This window comes from Rhipicephalus microplus, chromosome 2 (genome assembly GCF_043290135.1).
Source record: "Rhipicephalus microplus isolate Deutch F79 chromosome 2, USDA_Rmic, whole genome shotgun sequence".
In the NCBI taxonomy this organism is placed as follows: domain Eukaryota; kingdom Metazoa; phylum Arthropoda; class Arachnida; order Ixodida; family Ixodidae; genus Rhipicephalus; species Rhipicephalus microplus.
Genome location: NC_134701.1, coordinates 284,208,785 through 284,234,785, shown reverse-complemented (window position 1 = coordinate 284,234,785; position 26,001 = coordinate 284,208,785). Strand labels below are relative to the sequence as shown.

The 26,001-nt window shown below is 49.4% G+C and overlaps 2 protein-coding genes across 3 annotated transcripts in view; both read right to left on the bottom strand.

Moving 5' to 3' along the window:
* The window catches only part of LOC142780923 (uncharacterized), a 326,656-nt gene that overhangs the window by 83,292 nt on the left and 217,363 nt on the right, over nucleotides 1-26,001 (bottom strand). The gene's annotated exons all lie outside the window — the stretch shown is intronic.
* On the bottom strand, nucleotides 21,980-23,839 carry LOC142788366 (uncharacterized). The gene has a single exon (XM_075884933.1). It carries the CDS (start codon nucleotides 23,765-23,767, stop codon nucleotides 22,019-22,021), a length of 1,749 nt encoding a protein of 582 aa, XP_075741048.1. The 5' UTR covers nucleotides 23,768-23,839; the 3' UTR covers nucleotides 21,980-22,018.

The window sequence follows — 26,001 nt, the reverse complement described above, 5'->3', positions numbered from 1 at the left end:
TAGCCAGCACTGCAACCGAAATCGACGTTTCACGAACAATAAGTCATGCATATTCGAGTTTTGAATGAACTAGTATTTTGCACTCTGTTAGTTTTACGACTTGAGGGGCGCGAATAAAGTTACGTCGTAGATATCTCAGCGTACGGTTTCAGTGGTTAATAACGTAGTTAATGTCATGCTTCCAGTGTGTCAGATGTCATATAAATTCTCAAGTATTCATACGATGTTACGGAATGTAAAGCCGCGTCACTTAAGCTGTGTTAGCAGGAGGTTCCGTAATTTGTGAAACGGGGTTTCTGCATGCGTCCGCATGCAGTATGCACAACCAAAGCTGTTTCACCGGACACACAAAGTTAACTCGCTTTAGAGCAGCAACTAGAAAACACATTTCGAAAATAGAGAACAACCTTGGCCTTTGGCTTACTTGAACGGTGAATTATCTAAAGAATCTCAATTGGCCAAAATAAATGCGGGGTATAGCTTAGCAACGTTGTTCAAAACTGTTGCTTGGTTGGTGCGCGTAATCTCTTAATACGCATTATTTTGCTTTTCTATTCCCAAATTGCTTCACCAACTTATGAAAAGCATAGATGTAGGAACCACTGGCGTTCGGTTATGGAAGGAGGGACGGAAGGACGATTTTCCACTTGAAGGAGACCTGGAATTAGGATGTGTTGATTCCAGTAAGGTTATAAGGATTTCAGTAAGCTGATTTACTGCGAGAGAGAGAGAGAACACAAGGAGAAAGGCAGGGAGGTTAACCAGGGCTGAGCCCCGGTAGGCTACCCTGCACTGGGAAGGGGAGAGGGCAAGGCAAGTTATAGAGAAGGAGAGAAAAGGTCACTGACTGGGCCGACGCATAACAGTTTCACCATCACAAACGATGAAACAGGCCGGTGTTTTTGAGAAAATGCAACAGTGCTTTCGTTGTCTTTCGGAAATTGGATGGGCAGTGCCGTGGTCCCAATACTTTCTCGACAGTGATATCACTTCTGCCCAGTTGATTTAAAACACTGCACAGTTGAAGCCTCTCGTTTGTGTATGCCGGGCAGGAACATAAGATGTGCTCAATAGTCTAATCGACGGCGCAGTCATTGCACTCTGCGCTGTCAGCCATCCCTCTTAAATCAGTAGGCATTGGTGAAGGCTACGCCCAGACGCAGACGGCACAACACAGTACCTTCCTCCCTAGAAAGACCAAAGGGTAGCCGCAGTCGTCGAGATGGATCGGGAGAACATAGTCGATGATGTGCGAACTGTGATGACTGCCACTGCTGGAGTGTCATGTCCGGCGCCAGCTTACTTAGGTATCTGGCCAGTCAATCTTATATAAAGGTACGGACACAGGGTTTGTTTGTACGTGTGCATTTCTGGTTGCTTCATCGGCGAGGTCGTTGCCGGAGATACCGCAATGACTTGGTATCCAATGAAACACAACGTTGTGTCCTTGTTCGGTCGCCTAGTGCAGCATTTCTCTGATCTCCCATACCAGTGTTTCGTACGACCTGGAGACGATGTGCCGATGCTTTAAAGACATTGTAGAGCCCCCTTGGAGTCGCAGAATACTGCCCATCGATTAGCTGGTTGTTGCTTGATATAATCGATGGCACCTCGCAGGGCAACAATTTCCGAACCAGTCGATGTGCTCACGTGACAATGTTTGTAAGTGATGGTGATGTGTCGCGATGGAATGACGGTGGCGCCGGTGGAGTAGTCTGAATGGTATAGATCCATCCGTGTATACGTGGATTCTGTCAGCGTAGAAAGTGTGCAAACAGTCCAGAGTTGCTTGCTTCAAGGCCAAGGCAAAAAGGACTTTTCTATTTCTTATTCTTGGAATGGAAAGGCGCACGTCGGGTTGTCGTAAGCTCCACAAGGCAAACGGTGAACGTGCCAGGGGTATAAAACCAGATGGTAGCAAAGTGCGGCTGGAGCTGGCGACCTTAGAAAACAACGCCTGCGGTAGTTGTTCTACTGCAGATTTTCATGCCACCGCAGTGGTCTAGCGGCTGAAGTAATCGGCTGCTGACCCGCAGGTCGCGGGATCGAATCCGGGCTGCGGCGGCTGCATTTTTTATGGAAGCGAAAATGCTGAGGCCCGTGTGCTCAGATTTGGGTGCACGTTAAAGAACCCCATGTGGTCTAAATTTCCGGAGCCCTCCACTACGGCGTCTCTCATAATCATATGGTGGTTTAGGGACGTTAAACCCCACATATCAATCAATCAACTGCACATTTTCGTAACAAGCAGTGCGTCGCTTTTCCTACTTTTACTATGGATTAAGTGAGACTCGTCTATCAACTAAAAGCGAGCCTTCGCGGTGTACAGATATGGCGCAGCTGAGTAATAGCCTTGGTAGCTAACTACACCAGGTGAAACGCGAAGTGGTCCGCTTCGCGGGCCCACGATTCGTGCGTGTGAAACACGTGCCACTCAGCCTCCCCCGAATGGAAAGTCACGTACGGTCCCCGTCACACAGGAATCTCGCTGTGATCAATGCCGGGAACGTGATCAGAATAAGTAACTGAACGAGCCTAGCTTCAATGTATAGGTTATTCGAGCTATAGCATGGTATGTACTGTGTGATGTAAATAAGGCAGCGTAGTACGAGGGAGCTTGGTGCGCCTTCACGGGAAAAATTCCTTTTCTATCCACTGGTATGTTGAAGAAAGTCTAATAAGGCAAAGAGCGCTTGTAATACGATTGCATGTGTGAGCTTCGTCACCACGCTACGTCCACGGGACAATACCGTTAGTAACATATAAAATTTGGAGTATTTCAGCGGAAGAGCCTCTAGACGACAGCATATGCATGCATTTCATGCGCCCTTGAGCAATCTCGTCATTTACTGTGAGGGTAAGAAAAAGTTAGGCTATACAGGGCAACTAAACTTGATACCTAAAATGTACCTATATAGGAATTTATTAAATGGTATATTATCGCTAGACGCTTTTGCGATGTAATACAAAAGAAAGTATGGTTAAGCTTTGCACTGTATTTGCCCAATTTTAGAGGGTCATTCTATGATATTGGAGCCGTGGTATTATAATATAATACAAATTGTATTTCATCGGGCTGTGTTTCTTTTTATTCAAAGAACAAACCAGGAAGAAAATAACAATTTAAGGAATTTAGGGAGCTCGTTGCCGCACTCATAGCACGTTTAGGTGTATTTCACAGTCAGAAAGCAAGGGTGTGCGGAATAATAAACAAAACTGGGAAAAGATTCTATCATGCGCATCCTTTATGGTAAAATGGCTATATTACCTGCTCCTGTGCATGTAAAGAGCGACGCGCAGGATAGAGAAGTAAACCATTGAACTAGCTCACCGTCTTTTTTTCGTTTAAATGCGTAGAATGAGATTAGTAAAATTAGATATTTAAACGCGGTAAGTACAAGTGAAAACGTGAGAAAAAAATGAAATGAGTAGTGTAGCAAAGAGCAGTTTCTGTAGAGCGGTGCTGCTTTGTTTCCTATCATACGATCTTTCTTCGCTTAGAAACCCGGTGAGCGAAGCAGCCTAATGTAATTAAAATGGTGGTGATTAAAAGGTCTTGTGCTTGGAACGCTTAAGCCACTGTGTGCAGCGAGTGCTCAATTGTAATATGATCGAGCAGCTCCGCATAACGAGGCGTGGCGCTTGTCAGCGTTCACGGTCAGAAAAGTTTGAGAGGAAAAAACGCTAGGCCTGCGTGGAACGTGCAGCACAGTCATAGCCAAAGCAAAAACAGTTGCCTTTCAGAGCTTTTTCTAAACACTCTTTGGGTAAATGCTAGAGGCACACTTGCCGGGTACCCACTACACCATCAATATTCATATTATCTTTGTAGTAGGCCTACATTCACTTAGCTATATCCTTCGTCATTCTTCGGAGAAGCGTGGTGTCCACTAAACACTTGCAACAAATTTTTTGCGAATTTCGTGTTGCATTCAGTGGCTGACGATGATGAAGAATTACGCCTGAAGAGGGTATGTGCCACAGTTTATGGGTGATGAAGAGCAAGCTTTTTGAATGTGTTGGAGCATCGGACGACCCACTGGTTACGTGATTCGCATTGTGTGATGCCATGGTTGTTCATTGGCTCTTCTAAACGCTCAATTACTCATATTAGCGCAATTCCTTTCCCGACACCAAGCCTACCTAAAGCAAGTTTGCGAACAAGACTCAAGCACCAGCGTAGCTCAGCGGTAGAATACTGTATTCTACCGCATGCCAGCCCAATATTCGTAGCCCAATTTATTAATTGTGTTCGCTAACATTTTAAAAACAATAAAGCACAACAACGTGTCGTGCAGATATAGCCTGGTTTCTTTGTAGTGATTCATATAATGAAGATGTGTTTTTGAATCCCCTAATTTGTCGTACACACTATATAAATTGAATTTACTACTTAAATAGGAGGTATGGTGCACGCGTAAAAAATCCTTTCTTTTGCTCCGCAAAACTCTGTGCCTAATAGTAGACAACGTGTCCGGTATGTTTAAAACGCCTTGCTGTCTTGTCATGTTCACGAGCGCAACTTGTTGCAGCATAGAACATGCCTATAGCTATTCGAGCTTCTGTGAGAGTCGGTATAGAAGGTGGCACACACGCTTACAAAATCCAACACTCTCATGGAATGGTGTTAAAGTGTAAGAACAGCCTAGCATCCGAATTTTTTTTATTGCTGGACACCCTTCGTAAACGATTTTCACATAACATTCTTTCAGTAGGGCGTATCTAAAAACACCGATTGTGGGTCCCTCGGGCGTCAAGACAGTTTACAGCCTTAAAGGAGTGAAAATTCACTATGATAACGATGCATGGATAAATATGTGTACATTTGCAGACAAAGACGCAAAAAATAGGTCGAAAGAACGCGAATTAGTTCGCGTTGCCTCGAGCTTCTTGTGTGCGTGTTTTCTCGCCTACGTTCTTTTACTGAGAACTACACCGCCTACACGGACATGTAGTAAAGAATTTCCTGCACACCGAAGCCAGAGCCCATCGGCCATACCATGCTGAATGCGCCGGTTCTCGTCCAAAGCCAGACTCTTAATGAACGAACGCATTATAACATATTTTTATTTAGTACTCTGAAAAATGTCCTTTCGCGCCAACTTATTCTAGCGCTACCATTTCTCTCAGACGGTCACGGACGCAAGAAGAGGGTGGGACGCGTCTGCTTTTCTTTTTCTTTTTTATCCAAAAGTAGGTGTTGGCTTAATTTTCTACATTGCGCTCATATATTCACTAAATAGAAAAAATAATAACCACTTTTTGAGCCCTAATTTGAAGATCACCAAATTACTGCTTTGACCACACAACGTGTGGTCTTTTTAGCCACATTCACGCGATTGAATTGCTTTCAATTGTCGCATACTGAAGTGCTCTAGTTATTATTTGTGTTCTCGATCCTTCAACGGGGAATTGTGGAAAAATTTGCTCACGGAGACTATATGTGCCTTTGAAGGCAGCACTACTGCTTGCGCTGTTCCTGATGACCGTCGATGAAGGCGACCTAATTGCGTGAAAGGAAGAGTGGACGTTGTTCGTTCCGAAGGCCAATATGCGCTCCATGATTGGAGACCCCTAAGAAGCCTAGCATTTTTTATCACCGCCGCTCTTACGCGCTCCCCGGTAACTGCGAAGGATTCCGGTCATCCCCGTTCAAACCGCGCGCGCGGACGAGAATGGTGACATTTGGTCGTAACGAGCCGACCATTACGCTCTCAGGTGTGTTTCCTCTATAGACGGGCCACCGCTGTGAGTTGTAGCACAGTATGCCAACGGTTACCTTTAAAAGCCCTCAACAGATAGAAGAAAGAAAGTGAATTCAGACTGAAAGTAAGGAAGCTGTGTAATGTCACAACTTTAGCGCATTCATGTGCAGCAAAAAGGGAGACCGTCATCATGCATGCCGTGTTCATAAAAATCACTGCACAGGAGAAAGCAGCAGCCGCCAATATTGAGCACTATCTCGCTCTGCGAGCCTCCCTTTCACATTGCATTCCTTAGCTAAGAGAATCACAGTAACGACCGGTATTTGCATTTATGGTGGCAGCAGCCAGGTGTGCCATGATGCCTTCTGCCTCCAATAAGGGCTCACGATTTGAGCGTGGCTCTGCAAGTGGGGTGCCTGTGATAAACGACTAATTTTCTCTACGGGAGAACCGGAGTGTATGAGCTGCATTATACGATATCACTGTTCACAGATTTTGTGAATCTAGTGCTAGCACGTTATCACGCGTTCCGGTGATAGAAAGCTCAACGCTTTGTTCTTCGTCGACATCAGTCCTGAATGGAACGACGAGTGGCCACGGATTTTACCTTTTTACTTTTGCTAGCCTTGTTGCTAAGAGGCAGAATAGTGGAATAGATGAAAACTCCCAGTGTATGAGGTTTTCTGTCTGCCTTATCATGCTACCTTAAAATGAAGGGTTAGGTCAGAGGTCGGTGAACTCATTATTGAGTCGACTCACTCGGCCTCCCAATTATTCTTTTTTAGCCACGAGTCTTTGTTTGAGTGAGTCATGGTGAGTAACATATGGGTCAGTGTGAGTCCGGGTGAGTCCAGTTGAAGAAAACATTTTGTGTGTGTTAGTCCGGGTGAGTTTGGTCCAGAAAAATATTCGAGAGCAGCAGTATACGAGTCAGTCTAAAGCGCAAGATACATTTCTTGAATGAGTCAGAGTGAGTGTAATTAAGTCTAGTTAACCTCCCTACCTCTCTTATATTCTTTGTTTCTATCTCTTTCGCTCTCTCTATAAGTGAGTTACACTTTCTTTTGCCGACCTACGGTCCCACCTGTATATAAATTTTCAGCATTACGATTCACGTATATTCAAACGCATTCCAAAGCATTGTCGTATATACATATCAATATTTATTCACTAGAGGCTGGAATTAGGTAGGTGCAATGGGTGCTTTGATTTCCGCCTCGCGAACTCTTCAGGGAAAGTTATTCATAAATATATCTTATGTTGTCATCTCTTCTAAGAAAAGTGACCTCAGTGGTCTAGTGGCTAAGGTACTCGGCTGCTGACCCGCAGGTCGTGGGATCGAATCCCGGCTGCGGCGGCTGCATTTCCGATGGAGGCGGAAAAGTTGTAGGCCCGTGTGCTCAGATTTGGGTGCACGTTAAAAAACCCCAGGTGGTCGAAATTTTCGGAGCCCTCCACTACGGCATCTCTCATAATCATATGGTGGTTTTGGGAGGTTAAACTCCACGTATCAGTCAATCAGTCAACTCATAACTCGTATTCAAATAAAGATACCTCGCATTCATAACTTGTATACGTGTTAAAAATTATTGAGACCATGGCTGAAAAAGCTAATTCAAGGGGAATGAATTCGTGAGTCGACTCATTCGGAGTAACTTAACTAGCCGTCAGATAGAGCTTGAGTCTTGGTGAGTCTGGGTCATTAGTGTTCTGGTAAGTTTGAGTCAGAGTAAGTCCCATTGAAGAAAAGCTTGGTGAGTGTGAGTCAGTTTCAGGAAAATATCTGTGAATCTGAGTGCTGGTTAGTCCAAAGCGAGAAAAATGTATTTTATGACCGAGTCTCAGTAAGCTCCACAAATTCCGCCGGCCTATGGTTAGGCGACGTACCAGTATTCAGTCAAGGCTCACTCAACGAAGCATTAAACAGGCCACAAAAATTATATAATTATATATATATATATATATATATATATATATATATATATATATATATATAATCACGAAGGCGTGTAGCGTTACAAGCTGGTGCTATCCTGCCTAAGACAGCGTTTGTAAGCCATTGCTTTCAAGAACACTTCAGCTCTGAGGTCGCCGTATGCAGTGGCTAAAGTATCTCCAAATATGATCGTTGGCATAACAAATAACGTTAAAATTATCTTGCGTGTAATGCGTAAATGATGGAACATGGTGCCGTAAGCGTTGTGTACGCTAGCTCATAAGGGTATGCCTTCAGCTGAAAGCGAGGTCAAGATCATAATGGCTAGTGGACGAGTCGGGCACGACTAATCTTCGTTTGGCAAACAAACTCTGCGTGCCCAAGCACCCTCTACGGCGTGTCCTACGTGCTCAATCAGAGAAATGGGGCGCAACGTTTTGATCGACTCCTTTAGCCAATGGTGCTGACTTAAAGTCACCGGGTTTCGCCGATTCTGACCTGCACATTTAATGACGCGCAATCGACTAACAGTCTGCATGGCTGCCTCGTTATGGCTTAAAGATTCATTATCGACACGGGCTAAGGCGTCCGCCTGTCTTCATGTATCAATGAGAATGGTTCACAGAAAGGGAGAATGGTTATGGCTGCCTGAGCGCGAGGTTTTGTTCTCACCAAGAAACCTGTGGAAGAAATGTGCGCACTATTTTCTGTATAAGTGTGTTGTCACTCTCTCAATCACTCACTCAAATATTTTCCTTCATTGTTATTAATAAATACAACTAATTAATTATTAACTCCTTTATTTATTACGCAACTGTTCCGCTGCGGTCTGACCTACATCTACCGTAATGTATTTTCTTCGACTTCTCAGTCTGGAGATGTTGATAAACGGTGCGCGCTCCCTGTTAACGTTCTTTCTTTTAGCGCGAACCATGGGTGTCATCAAGAGTGGACTCCGTCTGCGGGAGAACCTACGCAGGCGTCCCTTTGGGATTGTGACTGCTGAGGAGCCTTGGAGTCGGTGCCGGCTGGTGGCAACCAGCGGGAGCGAGCAGCTGTGATCGATCCTGCGCCCTCGCTGTCTGCGCGCGTTGTACTTGCCAGGCTGGCAACCCGCCAGTCACTCAAGCCCCTTGATCGAATGCCACCCGCTTGACCTGGTACAGCGTGTGTGGCGGGTCATCATATAAAACGAGGTTGTGGCCAGACCAGCGTGTGGCCCGCAGGGACTACACCAAGAACACACACAGCCCTCTGCCACCGAGTCACACGCAGTAACAGGCGGAATCGAATACTAGTTTCCATGTGGCCTTGTTTGAGCCGCCGGCGTCATAGTCAGTGATTTCCGAAGTAATTAACACCCAGGGTAACGAGATAGGTGGCATTTCGCTTAAGCTGCAACACTGTGTTTGGGCTTCTCCGATTTGGTACTTGTTTAGAACAAGCCTTAACGGTACACATAAGGCGTATGCGGCGTATGCGACAGAGTCTAGCCTCAGTTCGCTATGCATTATAAAAAAAAAATCTGCATTCTTTTATTGGTGTTTTTTTTTCGTGGTGGTGTGGGAGTTATGAAGAGAGGTAGACCGCATTGATTCCAGAGATCTCGAAAATGACGCTAAACGTCAGCCTGAAAAAAAAGTCACATTTTCGACATAATGACAAATCAGTGAATTTGATAGCAACCAACCAGAATGCTGTACGAAATAGGGCTATCAGCTAACTATATTGAATTCAGTTTCACATAACTCAACAAGACAACGCTGTAAGCCAATACCAACACTCCAGAGAACTAAGTAGGTCTGACGCTGTCCGTCGCCTCAACTTGAAGTTGTAGTAACGCAGCACGTACACGAGCCATCTTCTCATGTGTGCGGGGATAACGGGCACGCGAGCGTTCGCGAGCGCTACCTTATAAGCAAAGTTTGCATTTGCAGCTCGAGGACGGTGTCACACCGTTCCCGTTAATTAGGGAGGCGATCGCCGGGCTAATTCCAAGAGCCGAAGTATCAGCTCCCCGAACCGCACCACGAAAGCGTGGACAATTTAGAAGTGGTCCTTTTTGGCGCGCCAGCGGACGCCGGCTGTGGCCCAAAGAACAAGTCAGAGCCGAGAGTTGACAAACAAACAATTTATATTCTCAATAATGGCAGATCGAAAACAATACACAAAAATGCACACTCCACAATAGTTGCATACAATATGTCACCAATCAAACCAATCAATCAACGTACTACACAATACAATCAGCCACACTTAATACAACGGACACGGACAACAATACGCACTACAATGCAGTCGCATGCATTGAACAACCAAGACACTTAAAGACTAAAGAGATAGAAAACCTATTCAGTCCAAAGTTCTTGGAACCAAAGTCTATATGATACTCTTCCGAGAATCACTCACTCAAAGCCCAGCGTTGTTGTCGTTCCGCAGCCCTCGAAGTTTCTCTTCCAGGAAACCTCCCGTCTTCAATTGGCCACTCTTCAAACTTCAACTTCTTCGCCGGAACACGTCGGCTTCACACCCGCAGCTGTTGCCACGCGTCCTCGCTCAATGGCGGTAAACACACACTCTTGCCTGTAGCTCGAGTCGTCACCCCTCAGGTGGAAATCCTCTTCATCTCCGGCTTCGTCCCTACGGACCAAAACCTTCGCCGACTACACGGCGGAATCCCTACGCGCTCTGGCGCTCACTTCCGTCTCCTCCTGATCTCTCATTTCGGCTGCTCGGTTAAATACCTTGCGCGCGACATTCCAGACGGTTCTCGTCATTTCGTCGGCGCGATACACAGCGAAGGCTGGGGAGAGGGCGAGACGGTTGGAATGCCCTCTCCGGCCGGTGAGTCAACTCGGTATGACCCCGCCCCTTTCGTTCTGGAAAAATCGAGTGCTTGCTCGGCCGCCGTTGTGGGGTGAGGAGGTTCGTCGATGAAGCCACGCTTCTGCGGGGAGAGCGCGCGACCGGGGAGCCTTGGATGTTTGTTTTCTTTTTTTTTATTTTGACCTCGCGGCGTTTCTCCCGCCCGTTGTCGCAAGAATTTGGCGGCGCGCTCATTTTTAGCGCTCGTTCTGTGACACTGCCCCCCACTTTAAGAATATTATCTCATAATATTCAAAACCACACAAACGAGCGCGAAAAGTCACCACACACTCTCACAGACTGTAACATAGTCCGTCGCTCATGACACGTCACATTCACAATAGATCACTTAATACAATTGTACATTGTAATTCAATTACACGACACGTGAAAACACAACCACAAGCACTTGAGTACAACACTCCACCACACATTCCCAATAATACAAATGTACAAAGTTCTCTCATTACAACAATGGTCCAATACTATACATCACATCACAGCACAAACACTTCGACACTTGTGACACAGGATAACACAACATTAACACAACATATGGCACTCAGCACTGCCCAACACATTCTGATTCGACTTCAGCACTTATCCTGTGTATTTCGAGCTGCGCTTGCGTCCTTTCTTGCGGTGCTCGCTCGATTTCTTCTTGTTTTTCCTGGTTCTTTTTCGGCGAGCCTTTTCCAACGACGATATCTGAGGCGTCGTCTCAGCCATCGTTGTCTCTTCCGACACCGTTAACGCGTCATTACATTCGACGGGTCCTGTCTGTTTATTTACCCGCTTGATAATGCCTCTACATTTTGCCCGGCTGGCCAACTCCGTCTCCTTTACACTGTCGGTCGGTTGAGGTCGTGCCGACGTAAGTCCAGTTGCTCGGCCCGTGAACTTATTCGACGCGATCGTCTTCTCCTTCGCTGTCTCTTGCGCCGCAACTTCACCTTGGGCTCTAGTGAGATCCGTCACGCGATGCTCCTCCACTGTATCTCGCGGCCGCTGTGTTGGCGAGGGCTCTATCTTCGGGTCTTCTCCCAAACATTCCGGATCATTCGGTCCTCGCGCCCCGTCGATGTTTCCGATGACAAGGTCGTAAAGGGGGGTCGTCATACATAGAGCGGTAACTTTCCCGCTGAAGTACGGGGTTTCCACCTCAATCTCTGCTTCGGGAAGCATCCGAACTGTACGGTCAATTAAGCAAACCGGTTTCGTTTTGCCTGTTAACTCACTTTCCCGTACCAAATCTCTCCGCACGATAACAGTGGAGCTACCGGTATCTCTTAACACCGTAATCTTTTTGTCCGCAACTTTTCCAGGCAGCGTTGGCATTCCTTTCGTAACACCGGTTGGCTGTTTTGACATTACGGCACCCACAATAGGAATTTTCTCCCCATTTTTCAACTCTACGAATCCATCAGTGACGGCATTATTATCAGATTTCGGTGCTGCTTGCACACAGGATACCTGGTGAGTTTGATTCACTCCGTTCCGACATGCATCTGCTTTGTGCCCAGTCTGACCACACTTAAAACATTTCACTACCGTAGGGCTCGTAAAGATCGTTCGACAGTTTTTCGCGCGATGACCCACTCGGTTACACAGAAAACATCGCGGAATGCTCTCTGGTGCACGCTTCTTTTCTTCGGGAGCCAATTTCTTCGAATCATCGGGACAATCCTTCTTGACCTTGGCCAAATTAGTGCCACCTTGCGCTTCCAAGAATTGATCAGCCAATTCAAGCATGTCTTCAAGTGAGTCAGCCTTCCTCTCTTTTAAGTACAGTGACAGGCTTGGGTGGCAACTAGTAAGAAATTGTTCTCTAATTAGGAGCTCTCTAAGGTCATCGTACTCCTGCGCTGTCCCTGAAAGTTCAATCCATCTGTCGAAATAATGACAAAGTCGGGCGGCATACTGCGTAGCCGTCTCACCATCAGCTGGCTTTCCTGTCCGAAATCTGTTCCGGAAACCTTCTACAGTAAATCTAAATCGCTTCAACAAAGCAGCTTTCACCTTTGCGTAGTTGGCTGCATCGGTCGGCGTCAGCCTACCGTACACACTGAGCGCTTCACCACTCAAGCAGGTACTTAAAGCAGTTGCCCATTGATGTTCCGGCCAATTCTGGCTCCTCGCAATCGTCTCAAATCTGCGGAGGTACGCGTCTAGGTCGGCCTTCCTTTCATCCAACGCTACGAGCAGCTTGCTTGGGTTCAAGCGGAAGCCGTGATCTTCCCGTTCGCTGCTTTCAACTCTAGCTTGGACGGGAGTTTCACTTCGCTGTTGCAAACGGAGCCGCTCGAGTTCCATCTCGTGCTGCCGCTGCCGCTCCCTTTCAGCCATCTCCGCTTCTCTTTCTTCTCTCGCCCTTTCGGATGCCAACTTCTCTCTCTCCAGCTCCAACTTCAATTGCTGCTCTCTTTCTTCTTTCGCCCTTTCAGCTGCAAGCTTTTCTCTCTCCAACTCCAACTTCAATTGTTGCTCTCTTTTTTCCTTCGCCCTTTCAGCAGCCAGCCTTTCTCTCTCCAACTCAGCTGCTTTTTCTTCCTTGGCCCTCTCAGCTGCCAACCTCTCTCTCTCCAACTCAGCTTCTTTTTCCGCTTTGGCTCTTTCGACCGCCAACCTCTCTCGTTCCAACTCAGCTGCTTTTTCTTCCTTGGCTCTCTCAGCTGCCTCTTTCTCCTTCTGGCTTACCCATTTCCGTAGTTCGGCGCCGGAAAGACCCATCTTCTCACCAAGAGCTACTAACTTTTCGAGATCCATTGTGTCTCGCAAATAAAGTCTTGCCGCGTGCAAAAAGTATCTGCCTAAATCAGTCTATCGAAACACTCCCCTGCACTCGTTAACGAGAACACTGAACAACACACAAAATCGTTCCGATAGCACTATCAACAACTCGAGGCTCTTTCTCACTACTTTGGACACACTGTGCACCAAAAGGTCCTGTTGCGGACGCCAGATTAATTGTCACACCGGTCCCGGTAATTAGGGAGGCAATCGCCGGGCTAATTCCAAGAGCCGATGTATCGGCCCCCCGAACCGCACCACGAAAGCGTGGACAATTTAGAAGTGGTCCTTTTTGGCGCGCCAGCGGACGCCGGCTGTGGCCCAAAGAACAAGTCAGAGCCGAGAGTTGATAAACAAACAAAATTATATTCTCAATAATGGCAGATTGAAAACAATACACAAAAATGCACACTCCACAATAGTTGCATACAATATGTCACCAATCAAACCAATCAATCAACGTACGACACAATACAATCAGCCACACTTAATACAACGGACACGGACAACAATACGCACTACAATGCAGTCGCATGCATTGAACAACCAAGACACTTAAAGACTAAAGAGATAGAAAACCTATTCAGTCCAAAGTTCTTGGAACCAAAGTCTATATGATACTCTTCCGAGAATCACTCACTCAAAGCCCAGCGTTGTTGTCGTTCCGCAGCCCTCGAAGTTTCTCTACCAGGAAACCTCCCGTCTTCAATTGGCCACTCTTCAAACTTCAACTTCTTCGCCGGAACACGTCGGCTTCACACCCGCAGCTGTTGCCACGCGTCCTCGCTCAATAGCGGTAAACACACACTCTTGCCTGTAGCTCGAGTCGTCACCCCTCAGGTGGAAATCCTCTTCATCTCCGGCTTCGTCCCTACGGACCAAAACCTTCGCCGACTACACGGCGGAATCCCTACGCGCTCTGACGCTCACTTCCGTCTCCTCCTGATCTCTCATTTCGGCTGCTCGGTTAAATACCTTGCGCGCGACATTCCAGACGGTTCTCGTCATTTCGTCGGCGCGATACACAGCGAAGGCTGGGGAGAAGGCGAGACGGTTGGAATGCCCTCTCCGGCTGGTGAGTCAACTCGGTATGACCCCGCCCCTTTCGTTCTGGAAAAATCGAGTGCTTGCTCGGCCGCCGTTGTGGGGTGAGGAGGTTCGTCGATGAAGCCACGCTTCTGCGGGGAGAGCGCGCGCCCGGGGAGCCTTGGATGTTTGTTTTCTTTTTTTTTCTTTTGACCTCGCGGCGTTTCTCCCGCTCGTCTTCGTAAGAATTTGGCGGCGCGCTCATTTTTAGCGCTCGTTCTGTGACAGACGGCGAAGAACAAGAGAGCACGCGCCACGGCGGAATAGCCTAGAGCATAAAGCATAGATCGGAGGAGCATAGAACATCTCTCAATGCCACTTTGGAAGTGCTCAGAGCACACGCGAGGCATCTTACTCGCGTCCCTGCCCATCATCTAGCCTAATGCCAGAAGACCGACCTAGTGCCTCATTTTGGAAGACAGTCTTGACATACCGTACACGCATACCCACGAATTATACAACTCCGTCCAGAACTGCAACTCCCTCATGGAGTATGAGTCATCCACATGTTGAACTCACGATTCCAAGAATGGTCAAAAGACCGGCTCTCGTATGCAGCGCTAAAGCAGCTTTCTCTTCTTTTGCTGTACGAGAAGTACAGTGAGTATACCCATCTATATGCTGACGCTTCAACTAAGGTGGATCGGTCTGCAGGGTCGGTGATCTTTCCCGCAACAGCGACAACGACGAAGATTTGGTTATCTCACCAGACGTTGTTGACAGCTGCGGAACTTGCTGCTCTACGTAGCGCAGTTAAAGTCAATAAACCCTAAGAAGCCAAGAAGTGGAGCATGTTCACGGACTCCAAAACAGCCCTACAGTTTTTGGTGTTCGCCTTACGCTGGGGACCTCCTTAACAGCTAGTGTTGGTAATTAGAGAGTTACTTCACCACCTCTTCGACAAAGGACACGAAATAACGTTTCAGTGGCTTCCAAGTCACTGCGGCATATTGGGCTACAAACGTGCCGATGCAGCTCGGTCAGCACACGAAGATGATGAACTAAAATATATTCCATTTTCAAGGACTGATGCTGCAATGAAAATCTGAAGAATCGCAAATGATGAAGTAAAATTCCTGTGTAACGCTGAGTGCTTACGTCACACGCGACTGCATAGGCTGGACACGTCTCGTCGACTTCGGCCTCCATCCGGACTACCTCGACTTGAGACAACGGTTCGGTGTCGCTTTCACCGAATTTTTCGCCTTGTGAATCGGCATGGAAGACAGTGCTGCTTGCGATCATTGCGGCAGTGATGAAACGGTAGAGCACGTTGTCTGTCACTGCCCTTGTTATAGCGTGCAAGGACGGAAGCTAGCTGCTGCGATACCTCGCCTTGATGACACTTGTCAGTACAGTCAGTGCTTGAAAGGCGACACAATCTGTCTTCGCACAGAAAATCAGTGAAGGCCTTATTGAACTTTTTGCATGGTAGTGGCCTATTTATTAGGCTACAGCACCCCAGCTCATTTTTTTTTCTTTTGTCTTTTGCGTGTCTATTTCGCTCTTCGCTTTCTTTTCACCTTTATTCCCCATTCTCTCTTCCCTTAGTGCAGGGTAGCAAACCTGATGCTGCGATATCTGGTTAACCTCCCTGCCTTTCCCTACTCTAATTCTGTCTCTCCCAATGCTGCTCATCGTAACCGGCATCGGGTGGAAGCCGCTATGGGTGAAGTTTAACAGTGTCTTAAAGGTAACAACATGTGGTCCTAATGTGACGCAAGTGTTCAGGCAATGTAGAATCAGTGGAGAGAGAGGGGCCACTGCAGATCAACAGAAAAATCCCTCGAAACTTCAACAGCACTTCAAAACAAGGTTCAAATAGGTGTAGAGAGAAAGGAATAAAATATCAGAAAGTTAGGGAGGTTAACTAGACTAAGTCCAGTTTGCTACCCTACACTGGGAAGAGGCAAATTAGGGAGAAAGAGAGGATGACATACACAGTGCACATAGCACACACACCACACACACAGTTCAGGTTTCACAAGCGGTCGCCCAGTGACGTTGCCCTCAAGAATTGTAGAAGAGCTCGTGTGGCTTTCTTGGCCACACGATGGCTAGCAAACAAGACCGGAATACTACGCAGAGTGAATCTTACCCGAGTCGGACGTCAGTTACGCATTTTAAGAACACAATACCCAGCTCTATGGCGTGTCCTGCTCGGCTGCTTTACGAGGAACCTGTCATAAGCAAGCTCCACAAAAGCTCCAACTACACAGAGCCGCTTTTATACTCTCACTTTTTCCTCCATACCTCGGCAGTATTTAACTACGAAATACTACTATGGTTCATTCATGTCCTTTTTTCCGTCTTTTCTTTTTATTTCAACAACCCATCTTCAAAAGGTAAATAACAAAACTATATTGCCGCGACAGGTTAGCCACGTCCAAGTAGCCGCCGCAATCATCATGGCAAGAGCACCAGCAAGACCCGGCTGGCATGCGTCACGCGTTCGGGCGCTCCAACAACGAGGAAGAGGAAGTTAGTTGAATCTGTGCCTCTCGTCTACTCGGACTCGACGACCATAGTCATTAGCCTTGTGGGCACAAGTTCGCCCTAATAAAGTTGCTTGTTTTTTAGCCTGTCTGCCTCAGCATCGCTACATTTTTGGTGGAGTTGCTGGGTTATGAATCGAAGCCCCGCGAGCTCAAGAGAGCGTAGCCCCGACGACCAGCCTATCAACCCCGTGGAAGTGACTCCTGTACACCAGAGGGCAAGTCGCCGTCTTCGAGGTGACTCACCTGAGTTCGATCCTCTTCACTTCACACCAAGGGGAATTCAAACTATGGATGCCACCACTATGACTACCCAGGTAACACCAGCACAAGTGTTCATTAGCCAACCGCACCAGCCGCCAGTATTCCACGGCGACTCGTACTAGGATGTTGAAGATTGGCTGGACCTGTTCGAGAGAGTGGCGCGCTTGAATGGATGGGACGAAAGAGAGAAGCTCCGTCGCGTATACTTCGCCCTGGAAGACTTCGCAAAGACATGGTTTGAAAACCATGAAACCTCGTTGTCTACCTGGGAGGTATTTCGACGACAAGCGGTGGCTACATTCGCGAACGTAGACCGAAAAGAAAAAGCGGAAGCTGCTCTTCAATCCAGGAACCAGCTCCTAAACGAGAGTGCTACAATGTACATTGAGGACATGGTCCGTCTGTTCAAGCGTGCGGATTACAACATGGCTGAAGATAAAAAGGTGCGCCATCTAATGCGCGGAGTGAAGCAAGAGCTGTTCGCCGTTCTCGTCCGCAACACTCCAAGCACTGTTGCTGAGTTTTATTCGGAAGCGACGGCCGTCGAAAGAACACTAGAACAGCGCGCTCGGCAGTACAACCGGAATGTTAACTGCGCATCTGCACAGCTATTCTCTGGAGGCGTGCGAAACGACGTTGAAGCCCTGCGAGAGCTCACTAGATCAGTTATTCGGGAAGAACTGAGCAGACTGCAAATGCCCCAGACTTCAACTGCACTATCTGTTACAGACGTTGTTCGTGACAAACTGAGGCAGGTCATACGAGAACCAGAGCGTGAGCTGCAGCCAGTTCGACCTATCCGAACGTACTCTGAAGTTCTCAGACAACCCACAGTACACAGCAATGCAGCAGTTGCGATGGCGGCGACTCCTCTCCCATCTACAGCACGCAGCGCACCTCGTCCACGGGAACCAACGGCTACCTATCTGCCCCCAGGAGCACGCAGTACGCATCGCTATGCGGAGCCTAGGCCCAGGAAAAGTGACGTCTGGCGTGATAACGAGCGCAGGCCTCTTTGTTTCCATTGTGGCGAAGCGGGTCATGTGTACAGATTCTGCCCTTACCGACAGGCTGGATTAAGAGGCTTCCCGTCGTATGCACCGTGCCCCCGAAACGGTGAACGACCAGCGGAGATTGAGGAGTACTTGTCCACGCGCCAGAACTCGCCACCTCTACGCCAACATCGGTCACGGTCACCATTACCTATGCGCTACCGGTCATCCAGCCTGCTGCTGAAAAACATTTATTTACAGATGTTATTTACAGGGAGGGTGGGAACGGTCCTTAAGGGGCCGCCCCGTACAAACACTAGGTGGGCTCCCTCTTACGGGAGCCCATTGGCGTTGGCCGCGGCCCGGGCACGCTCGACCAGGGCCCGTTGGGCCGTCAGGTCAGAGCAGCCGAGCAGGGCTGCCTCCCAGTCCTCCCGCGAAGGGTTGGGTAGTGGGGTAAGATTTGGGGTTTTTTGGCATGCCCACACCATGTGGAAAATGTCAGAGGAACTTTCCTCACAATGTGGGCACTTCCCCGTGCAAGCGGGGTCAAAGTGTTTAAGGATTGCCGGGCACAATAGAGTTTTAGTATAAAGGCGAAGGAGGATTCGCTCCTCCGCCTTCGTGAGGCCCTTACAGGGTTTAGGATAGACGTTATGGCCGGATTGATAAAATTGTGTGATCTCCTTAAAGGTGTAGGCAGGATTGGGTTCGAGTTCCGGATCGGTAGGGGACGAGGATGGTGCCCGGAGAGTGAGCGCGCGGGCAGCGGCATCGGCCGTCTCATTACCATCGAGGCCCGTGTGAGCCGGAGCCCATATGATCGTTCGGTGCGCGGGGGCACCTAGGTAGCTGCTGTTCTGCAGTATTTTATAAGCACGGTACGGAATGTATCCCGGTTCAATATTGCGACAGGCACCCCTTGAGTCGGTGATTATGACCCTCGAGTCCTGATCTGCGGCGGCTAGTGCGATGGCGATCTCCTCCGCGTGCGTAATGTTATGTGCACGGAATGTGAGTCCGTTTACAACGGTGTTTTTGTGGACGACCGCAGCCGTATACCAACCACCGTGGTACGGACCGGAGGCGTCCACGTAGAATACCCCGAATTTGTGGCCGTAGTGTCGAGCCAAGGCTTCCGCCCGCGCGAGGCGTCGGCCAGTGTAGTCGTCTCGGGTCATGTTAGCCGGAAGAGGGCGCACGTGCAAGGAGTATCGCCAAACTTCTGGAATCCGTACGCGCTCTTCCGTGTGTATTGAGTGATTGATGTGTAGCCGGGCAAGGAGGCGGCGACCCGACGGTGTTTTAGAGAGTCTAGTATATTGGTTTGTCAAGTGCGCCTCTCTCAGCTCCTTGAAGGTGTTCACCATTCCCAAGCCCAAAAGGCGCTGGTTAGAGGTGCTGACAGGAAGGTCGAGGGCGCGCTTGTAGATTTTGCGGAGAATGACTTCGAGTGCATTCTCGTCGGATTTGCGTAGGTGGAGGTATGGAGCCGAGTACAGGACTCGGCTGGTTACGAATGCATGCGCCAGCCGCAAGGCATCTTTGCATCGTAACCCCCCGCGCTTGTTGGAAACCCGGCGGACCATCCGGCCCACCTGGTCCCCCACCTTACGCAATTTGGCCAATGTTGTGTCTGCTCTGCGATTTTTGTGTATAAAAAGCCCCAGTACTCTAATCTCATCGCGTTCGGGTATTGGTCCGCTGTGAAGGGAGAGGTCGATCTTTGCGGTGCACTTTGGTGAGGGGCGTATGTGCACGAATTCCGATTTGGACGGGGAGCACTGAAGGCCGCAGCGACGGGCATAGTCATCCACGATGTCCGCCGCTTGCTGCAGGCTTGCCTCCATGTCTCCTGCCGAGCCGTGTGACGCCCATATGGTGATGTCGTCGGCGTACAGCGCATGCTGTATGCCTTCGACTTTCGCCAGCTGAGCGGGGAGTCTCATCATTGCCACATTGAATAGGAGGGGCGAGAGGACCGCTCCCTGCGGAGTCCCTCTCGTGCCTAATCGGTAAGGGCCGTGTTCAATGTCCTGAATCCGAATGTATGATTGTCGGTCAGTGAGGAATTGTTTAATATAGTTGAAAATGTTTTGGCCGCAATCCACCTGTGAGAGATGTGTTAGAATAATTTCGTGGGTCACGTTATCAAAGGCCCCCTTCAAATCCAAAGCGAGCACAACTTTGTCATTCAGGGGATACTCGACTGGATCGAGGATCTCATGGTCGAGCTGAAGCAAGACATCTTGCGCGGACCGGTGTGGGCGGAACCCGAACATGGTGTCTGCAAATGCATTTTTGCTCTCCAGGAACGCGGACAACCTGTCGCGCACCATCGTCTCCATTAATTTTCCCACACAAGAAGTAAGGGAGATGGGGCGGAGGTTGTCCGCGTTAATGGCTTTGCCCGCTTTGGGTATGAAGGTGACCAGGGCGGTCTTCCACTCAATTGGTAGGCTTGTTTTCCCGATCCAAATGGAATTGATGTAGGCAAGGAGCATGGTGTAGGCCGAGTCAGGAAGATTGGCAAGTAATTTCACGGTAATTTTATCCCTTCCCGGCGCCGTTCCTCGCCTCATTTTTGCTAGGGCTGCCTTCAGGTCGTGTAACTGGAACAGTTGATCCAGCCCCGCGTTCTCGGTACCTGCATACGAGTACGCCGGCCCTTGGGAGTCCAGCTGAGTGCATAGATATTGGTCTCGGAGTTTACATGCCAATTTGGCTGTGTCTCCGTCGAAGCTGTGAAATGCTCGTTGCAGATGCTTTTGTGTCTCTGTTCGAGTTTGGGTCGGATCAATCAAGGCGCGGAAGAGGCGCCAGGTACTCCGGCTGGACATTTGTCGAGCGGCCGTGTTGCAACGGTCCACCCAGTTAGAGTCAGCGAGCTGGGCCGCGTACTCTGCTGCTCGCTGGGTGAGCTCAGCGATGCGAATTTTGAGCTTTCGGTTGTGTTTTTGCCGGCGCCATCGGCGGACGAGGCTGCGCCGGGCCTCCCAGAGGTGAAGGAGATGGTTATCCACCGCCGGAGTCGCCTCGGAGAGTTTAATTTGTGTTTCTGTGGAGCGTAATGAGGAAACCAGTTGCTGGGACCAAGCATGGTATCCTTGCTCGTCAATGGGTGTCGAATTGGCGTATATCTGCCGAAACTTCGTGTAATCGGGTAATTTTGCCTCTCCGTAGGGTCTTGCCAAAGGGTAGGTGCGAATGGTGGTGTTGAGTATGCAGTGGTCGCTGCCGAGGGTCTCTTCAGTGTTGACCCAATCCGCATACTGAATGTTTTTTGTGAGGGTAAGGTCCGGACATGTGTCCCGGGTCACGGAGTTACCCACGCGAGTTGGGTAGGCAGGGTCGGTGTGAAGAGTTAGGCCCAGCGTGGACATAAGTTCCGCCAATTTACGTCCACGTTTCTCTTCACGTGCATACCCCCAGAGTGTGCTGGGGGCATTGAAATCACCCACAATCACCAGAGGGTCCCTGCCCGCAGCCTTTAAAGCGCGGCTAAAAAGGTCTGCGAATGTAATGTTGCTTAGTTTCGGTGAGCAATAAATGTTTAGCACGTGCAGTGGCGGGTCCTGTTTACGCAGCGGAAGGAGTGTCACCATCACGTACGAGAAAGCTGGCTTAAGGTCGAGATCAACTAGGTTGGCCGTATAATTTTTGTGCACGCAGATGCAAGATAAAGGGTCCTGCTGAAACGTAGTATAGTTTGTGAGTGTGGCAGCACTCCCTGGCTCCTGGAGGGCTACCACAGCAGGAAGGTTTTGAAATGCTGCGAGGAAAAGCCGGAGGTTGGCGCGTTTAGTGTGAGCTTTAAAGCCCCGACAATTCCACTGGGTGATTTGGATGGGAGTGGCCGTATTGGATCGTGGGGACTTCCGAATTCTAAGGGAGCCCGCCATGGTCAGTGGAGTTATCGAGCGATTGCGGTGGCGGTGCTCCCGAGCCAGCACTCGCGGGGAGGGGGGTGTCCTCAATTCCGGAGGCGGAGCAGCTGTCATCATCCTCAAATTCGATCTGTCGTCGAAGCGTTTTAGGGTACCGGCCAGACACGTCCTTAATTGGGCCGGCTCGTTTGGTGAAACGCGCAACTTGTTGGGCTATCAGGGTAGGGATGGTTTCTGTCATTTTAGCAATGGCGGCATTTACAGCCGCTGAGATTTGGGTTTCGAGGACAGTTATACGGCTGTCCATACGGACCTCAAGGGTGTTCACACGAGCCTCGAGTGCGGCAACCGCGTCTGCCGCCCCCGCCCCGGTCTCACTCTCCATTACCTCTACTGCGGGGGGAGGAGGAGGGGAGACTAGTTGGGTCTGTTTGGCCTCGGCTTCCGCTAGTCTTTTCTGTAACGCTTCGATTTGTGCTTGAAGTTTGGCAATAATATTTTGGTCGGCGTTACGCGATGAAGAGGGGATGATAGGGAGGGATGAGGAGGCAGCTCTACCCGTACCACCCACCTGCTTTCCGTTTTTCACGGCGTTGGCCCATGGCCTGGCTTCGCCGCATGGTTGCGCCGTCGGCTGCTTTTCGGTTCCTCCAGTAGGGGAAGCGGGCTTGTCAGTCTTGGCGACTTCCCGGCGTGGTGGCTCACTGGGAGTCTGATCTTTGCGCCGTTTCTTGGACGCCCTTTTGGACTTTCTGCCCTGTTGTGCGGCCACCTTGGAATTACGGTACTTGGCCGTACATGCTCGAGAGTTTGTGGCGTGTGCTCCACCACACACAGAACATACGGGTACACATTCATGAGGGGCCCGCACCCCCTCCTCCACAAGCGGAACCTGCTGTCCACACAGGCCACACGTATCCGGTCGTGGGTTGGGACAAGTGTCCATCCGATGGCCGACGACACCGCACTTGCCGCAGGCCGGGATCGTCCGGTAGTAAGGTTTGACCGGGATCAGCATTGCGTCGTAGTGAACAAAGCGTGGCTTCTCCTTGCCGGCGAAGGTTACACGCGCCTTGTTCGATGTGCCAAATTTACGCACCTCGACGATGGTGCCTGACCTCCAGCGTACGCTCTCTCGGAGCGTCTCCGTCGTATCTGTGTTGCGGACTACAATAACTCCGTGGCAGACATTGCTACCATCTTGTCGCAGGTACCCGTTGAGCAGAACCTGCCTGTGCTCGATGTTTACCACGAAGTCCCCGATCATTTTGTCCGCCGTGTCAGGGTCCGGGGTGTAAATCACGATCAAATTTTGCTCTCTCGATGGAATAACCGTCAGCGTCTCAGCTCGCTTGGGCCCGAGGTATGCCTTAAACGCAGTCCCGTACCAGTTCTCTGAGAAAGCATCATGCAATGAGATGCACTCTCGTGGCTTTACGACTATTACATAGTCGTCCGGACTCGGTTTCGGAAACGGGCGAGGCTTCCATTTGGTGAGAAACTTGCCCTTGCGTCCCACAGCGCGCGAAGCGGGAGGCTGCGTCTTGTCAGCTGGCGTGCCGGATGCCGAAACAGCGGCGGACGCCGCCTTCTTGGCGTTGGCTTGCGAGCGGCGTTCCACCGCGTCGTTGAGAGCTTGGCTCCGAAACCTCGGTGAAGAAGCAGAGTTTGGCGTTTCGGAAATCGGAATCGTTTCCCACGTCATGGCATGCGGGTCGTATCCACGCTGCATGAGAGTAGCGTCCATGTTGCCTCGGAAAGCCGGTCCCACGCCGCCGGGCGTTGGCGTCGCCGTTAGGCCTAACGGCGTCGCCAACGTGGTCGGGTGATGATCGGCCGTAATGTTGTCAAAAACGGGCCCACCTGGATGACACTGGTATCCACGTGTTGCCTGTGAGTAGCCGAAACGATTGATGCTGGTCTTGACGGGGTACTGTGAAGTTGCCCGTGGTTCCAGCCGAAAATCAGCGGAGCCGAAGCGCAGCACGTCCTACATCATCGCGCGCTTGCCAGATAGTCTCATCCAGCCCACGTGCACCTTCAAGGCAGCCTGGTCATCGCTCTCCAAGTCCACTCCCGGAAAACTGAAGAAAGCGACCTTTGGAGGTGAGGCCGCTGATAACATCAATTACGAAGATCCTACAATATGGCTTGAGGGCGACGACGGTGTATTTCCGGTAAATGGGTGCAACCACGAAAGCGTTACTTCAGATTTGCGGTTGAGAATAGAAGGATGGGAGCTGAATGCCTTAGTCGACACCGGTGCTGATTATTCAGTGATAAGTCACAAGATGGTGAAGAAGCTAAACAAAGTTGTGACACAGTGGAGTGGATCACAGATACGCACGGCAGGTGGTCACATTATTACGCCCCTTGGCAGATGCACCGCAAGACTTGAAATACGGGGCTTTATTTACGTTGCCGATTTCATTGGCTACCAGAATGTTCAAGAGACCTCATTAAAGGAATGGATTTTTTGCAAGCTAATGGCGCCGTAATTAACCTGCGTAGGTCCAGCGTGTCGTTTTCGACTGAACGAGCTATACCTGTAGAGGAATCTGAGGGACGCCTAACTGCTCTACGCGTTGTTTATGATGACGTAACTGTGCCACCACGCTGCAGCATAATGGTGCTCGTAGAGAATGACGCATCTTACAACCGCGAAGGCATAGCGGATACAAATGTAGGGCTGTTTTTGAAAAAAAGTGTCTGCGTAGCTCGGGGTCTTATTCACTTGACGAATGGCCGTGCAGATGTCCTACTTACGAATTTCTCCAATGAACTTCAACACATCGCTCAAGGCACGGCTATTGCCTATTTACACGACTTCTGTATGGCGACAGAACTACGCAGCTTAACCACGTCAACCACTCGACCAGTGGCCTGCAACATCGACACATCCGTGACCGTCAACCAGAGCCTTCCGGACAGTCAAAAGAAACAGATTTACGCCTCAGTAAAAGAATTCTCTGATTGCTTTTCAATTGCCTCGAAGGTCCAGCGCACGTCAATTACGAAACACAGAATTATAACGCAAGACGACACGAGGCCTATATGCCAGCATTCATATCGAGTGTCACAGAAAGAACGGGAAATTATTAAGAAGCAAGTGGAGGAAATGCTTTCGGATGATGTCATCCAGCCTTCGAATAGTCCATGGGCGTCCCCCGTAGTGCTCGATAAAAAGAAAGACAACACGCTTAGATTCTGTGTCGACTACCGAAAACTCAACAGTGTAACTAAACGAGATGTCTACCCCTTGCCACGTATTGACGATACACTAGATCGGCTGCGATCCGCAAAGTTTTACTCCTCCTTGGATCTGAAAAGCGGATATTGGCAAATAGAGGTAGACGAGCGGGACCGTGAAAAAACGGCATTCGTAACACCAGATGGCCTCTACGAATTCAAAGCGCTTCCATTCGGCCTCTGTTCCGCGCCAGCGACGTTCCAGCGAATGATGGACACTGTCCTCGCGGGATTGAAATGGCAGTCATGCCTAGTGTATTTGGATGACGTGGTGGTATTCTCTGCAACGTTCGACAAACATCTAGAGCGACTGCGCACTGTATTACAAGCCATCCGCTCAGCAAACTTGACAATCAAACCCGAAAAATGCCACTTCTGCTTCGAAGAGCTGAGATTCCTTGGACATGTCATTAGTTCTGACGGTGTTCGTCCTGATCCAGAAAAGACAGCCGCTGTTCAGAGGTTCCCTACACCCAAAGACAAAAAGTCAGTGCGTCGATTTTTGGGTTTATGTGCCTACTATAGGCGATTTGTGGAAAACTTCTCAAAGATTGCAGAACCTCTTACAAAACTAACGAAAAACGACGTGCCCTTCACATGGGAAAGCGAACAACCGAAAGCTTTTGATGAATTAGGAAAACGGCTACAGGGTTCGCCAATACTTGCCCATTTTGATGAGACAGCTGACACTGAAGTCCATACCGATGCCAGCAATGTCGGCCTCGGTGCCAT

Excerpts from the sequence above, each read along its gene's own strand:
- LOC142788366 (XM_075884933.1), bottom strand. The coding sequence starts at position 23,767 with ATGGACGCTACTCTCATGCAGCGTGGATACGACCCGCATGCCATGACG.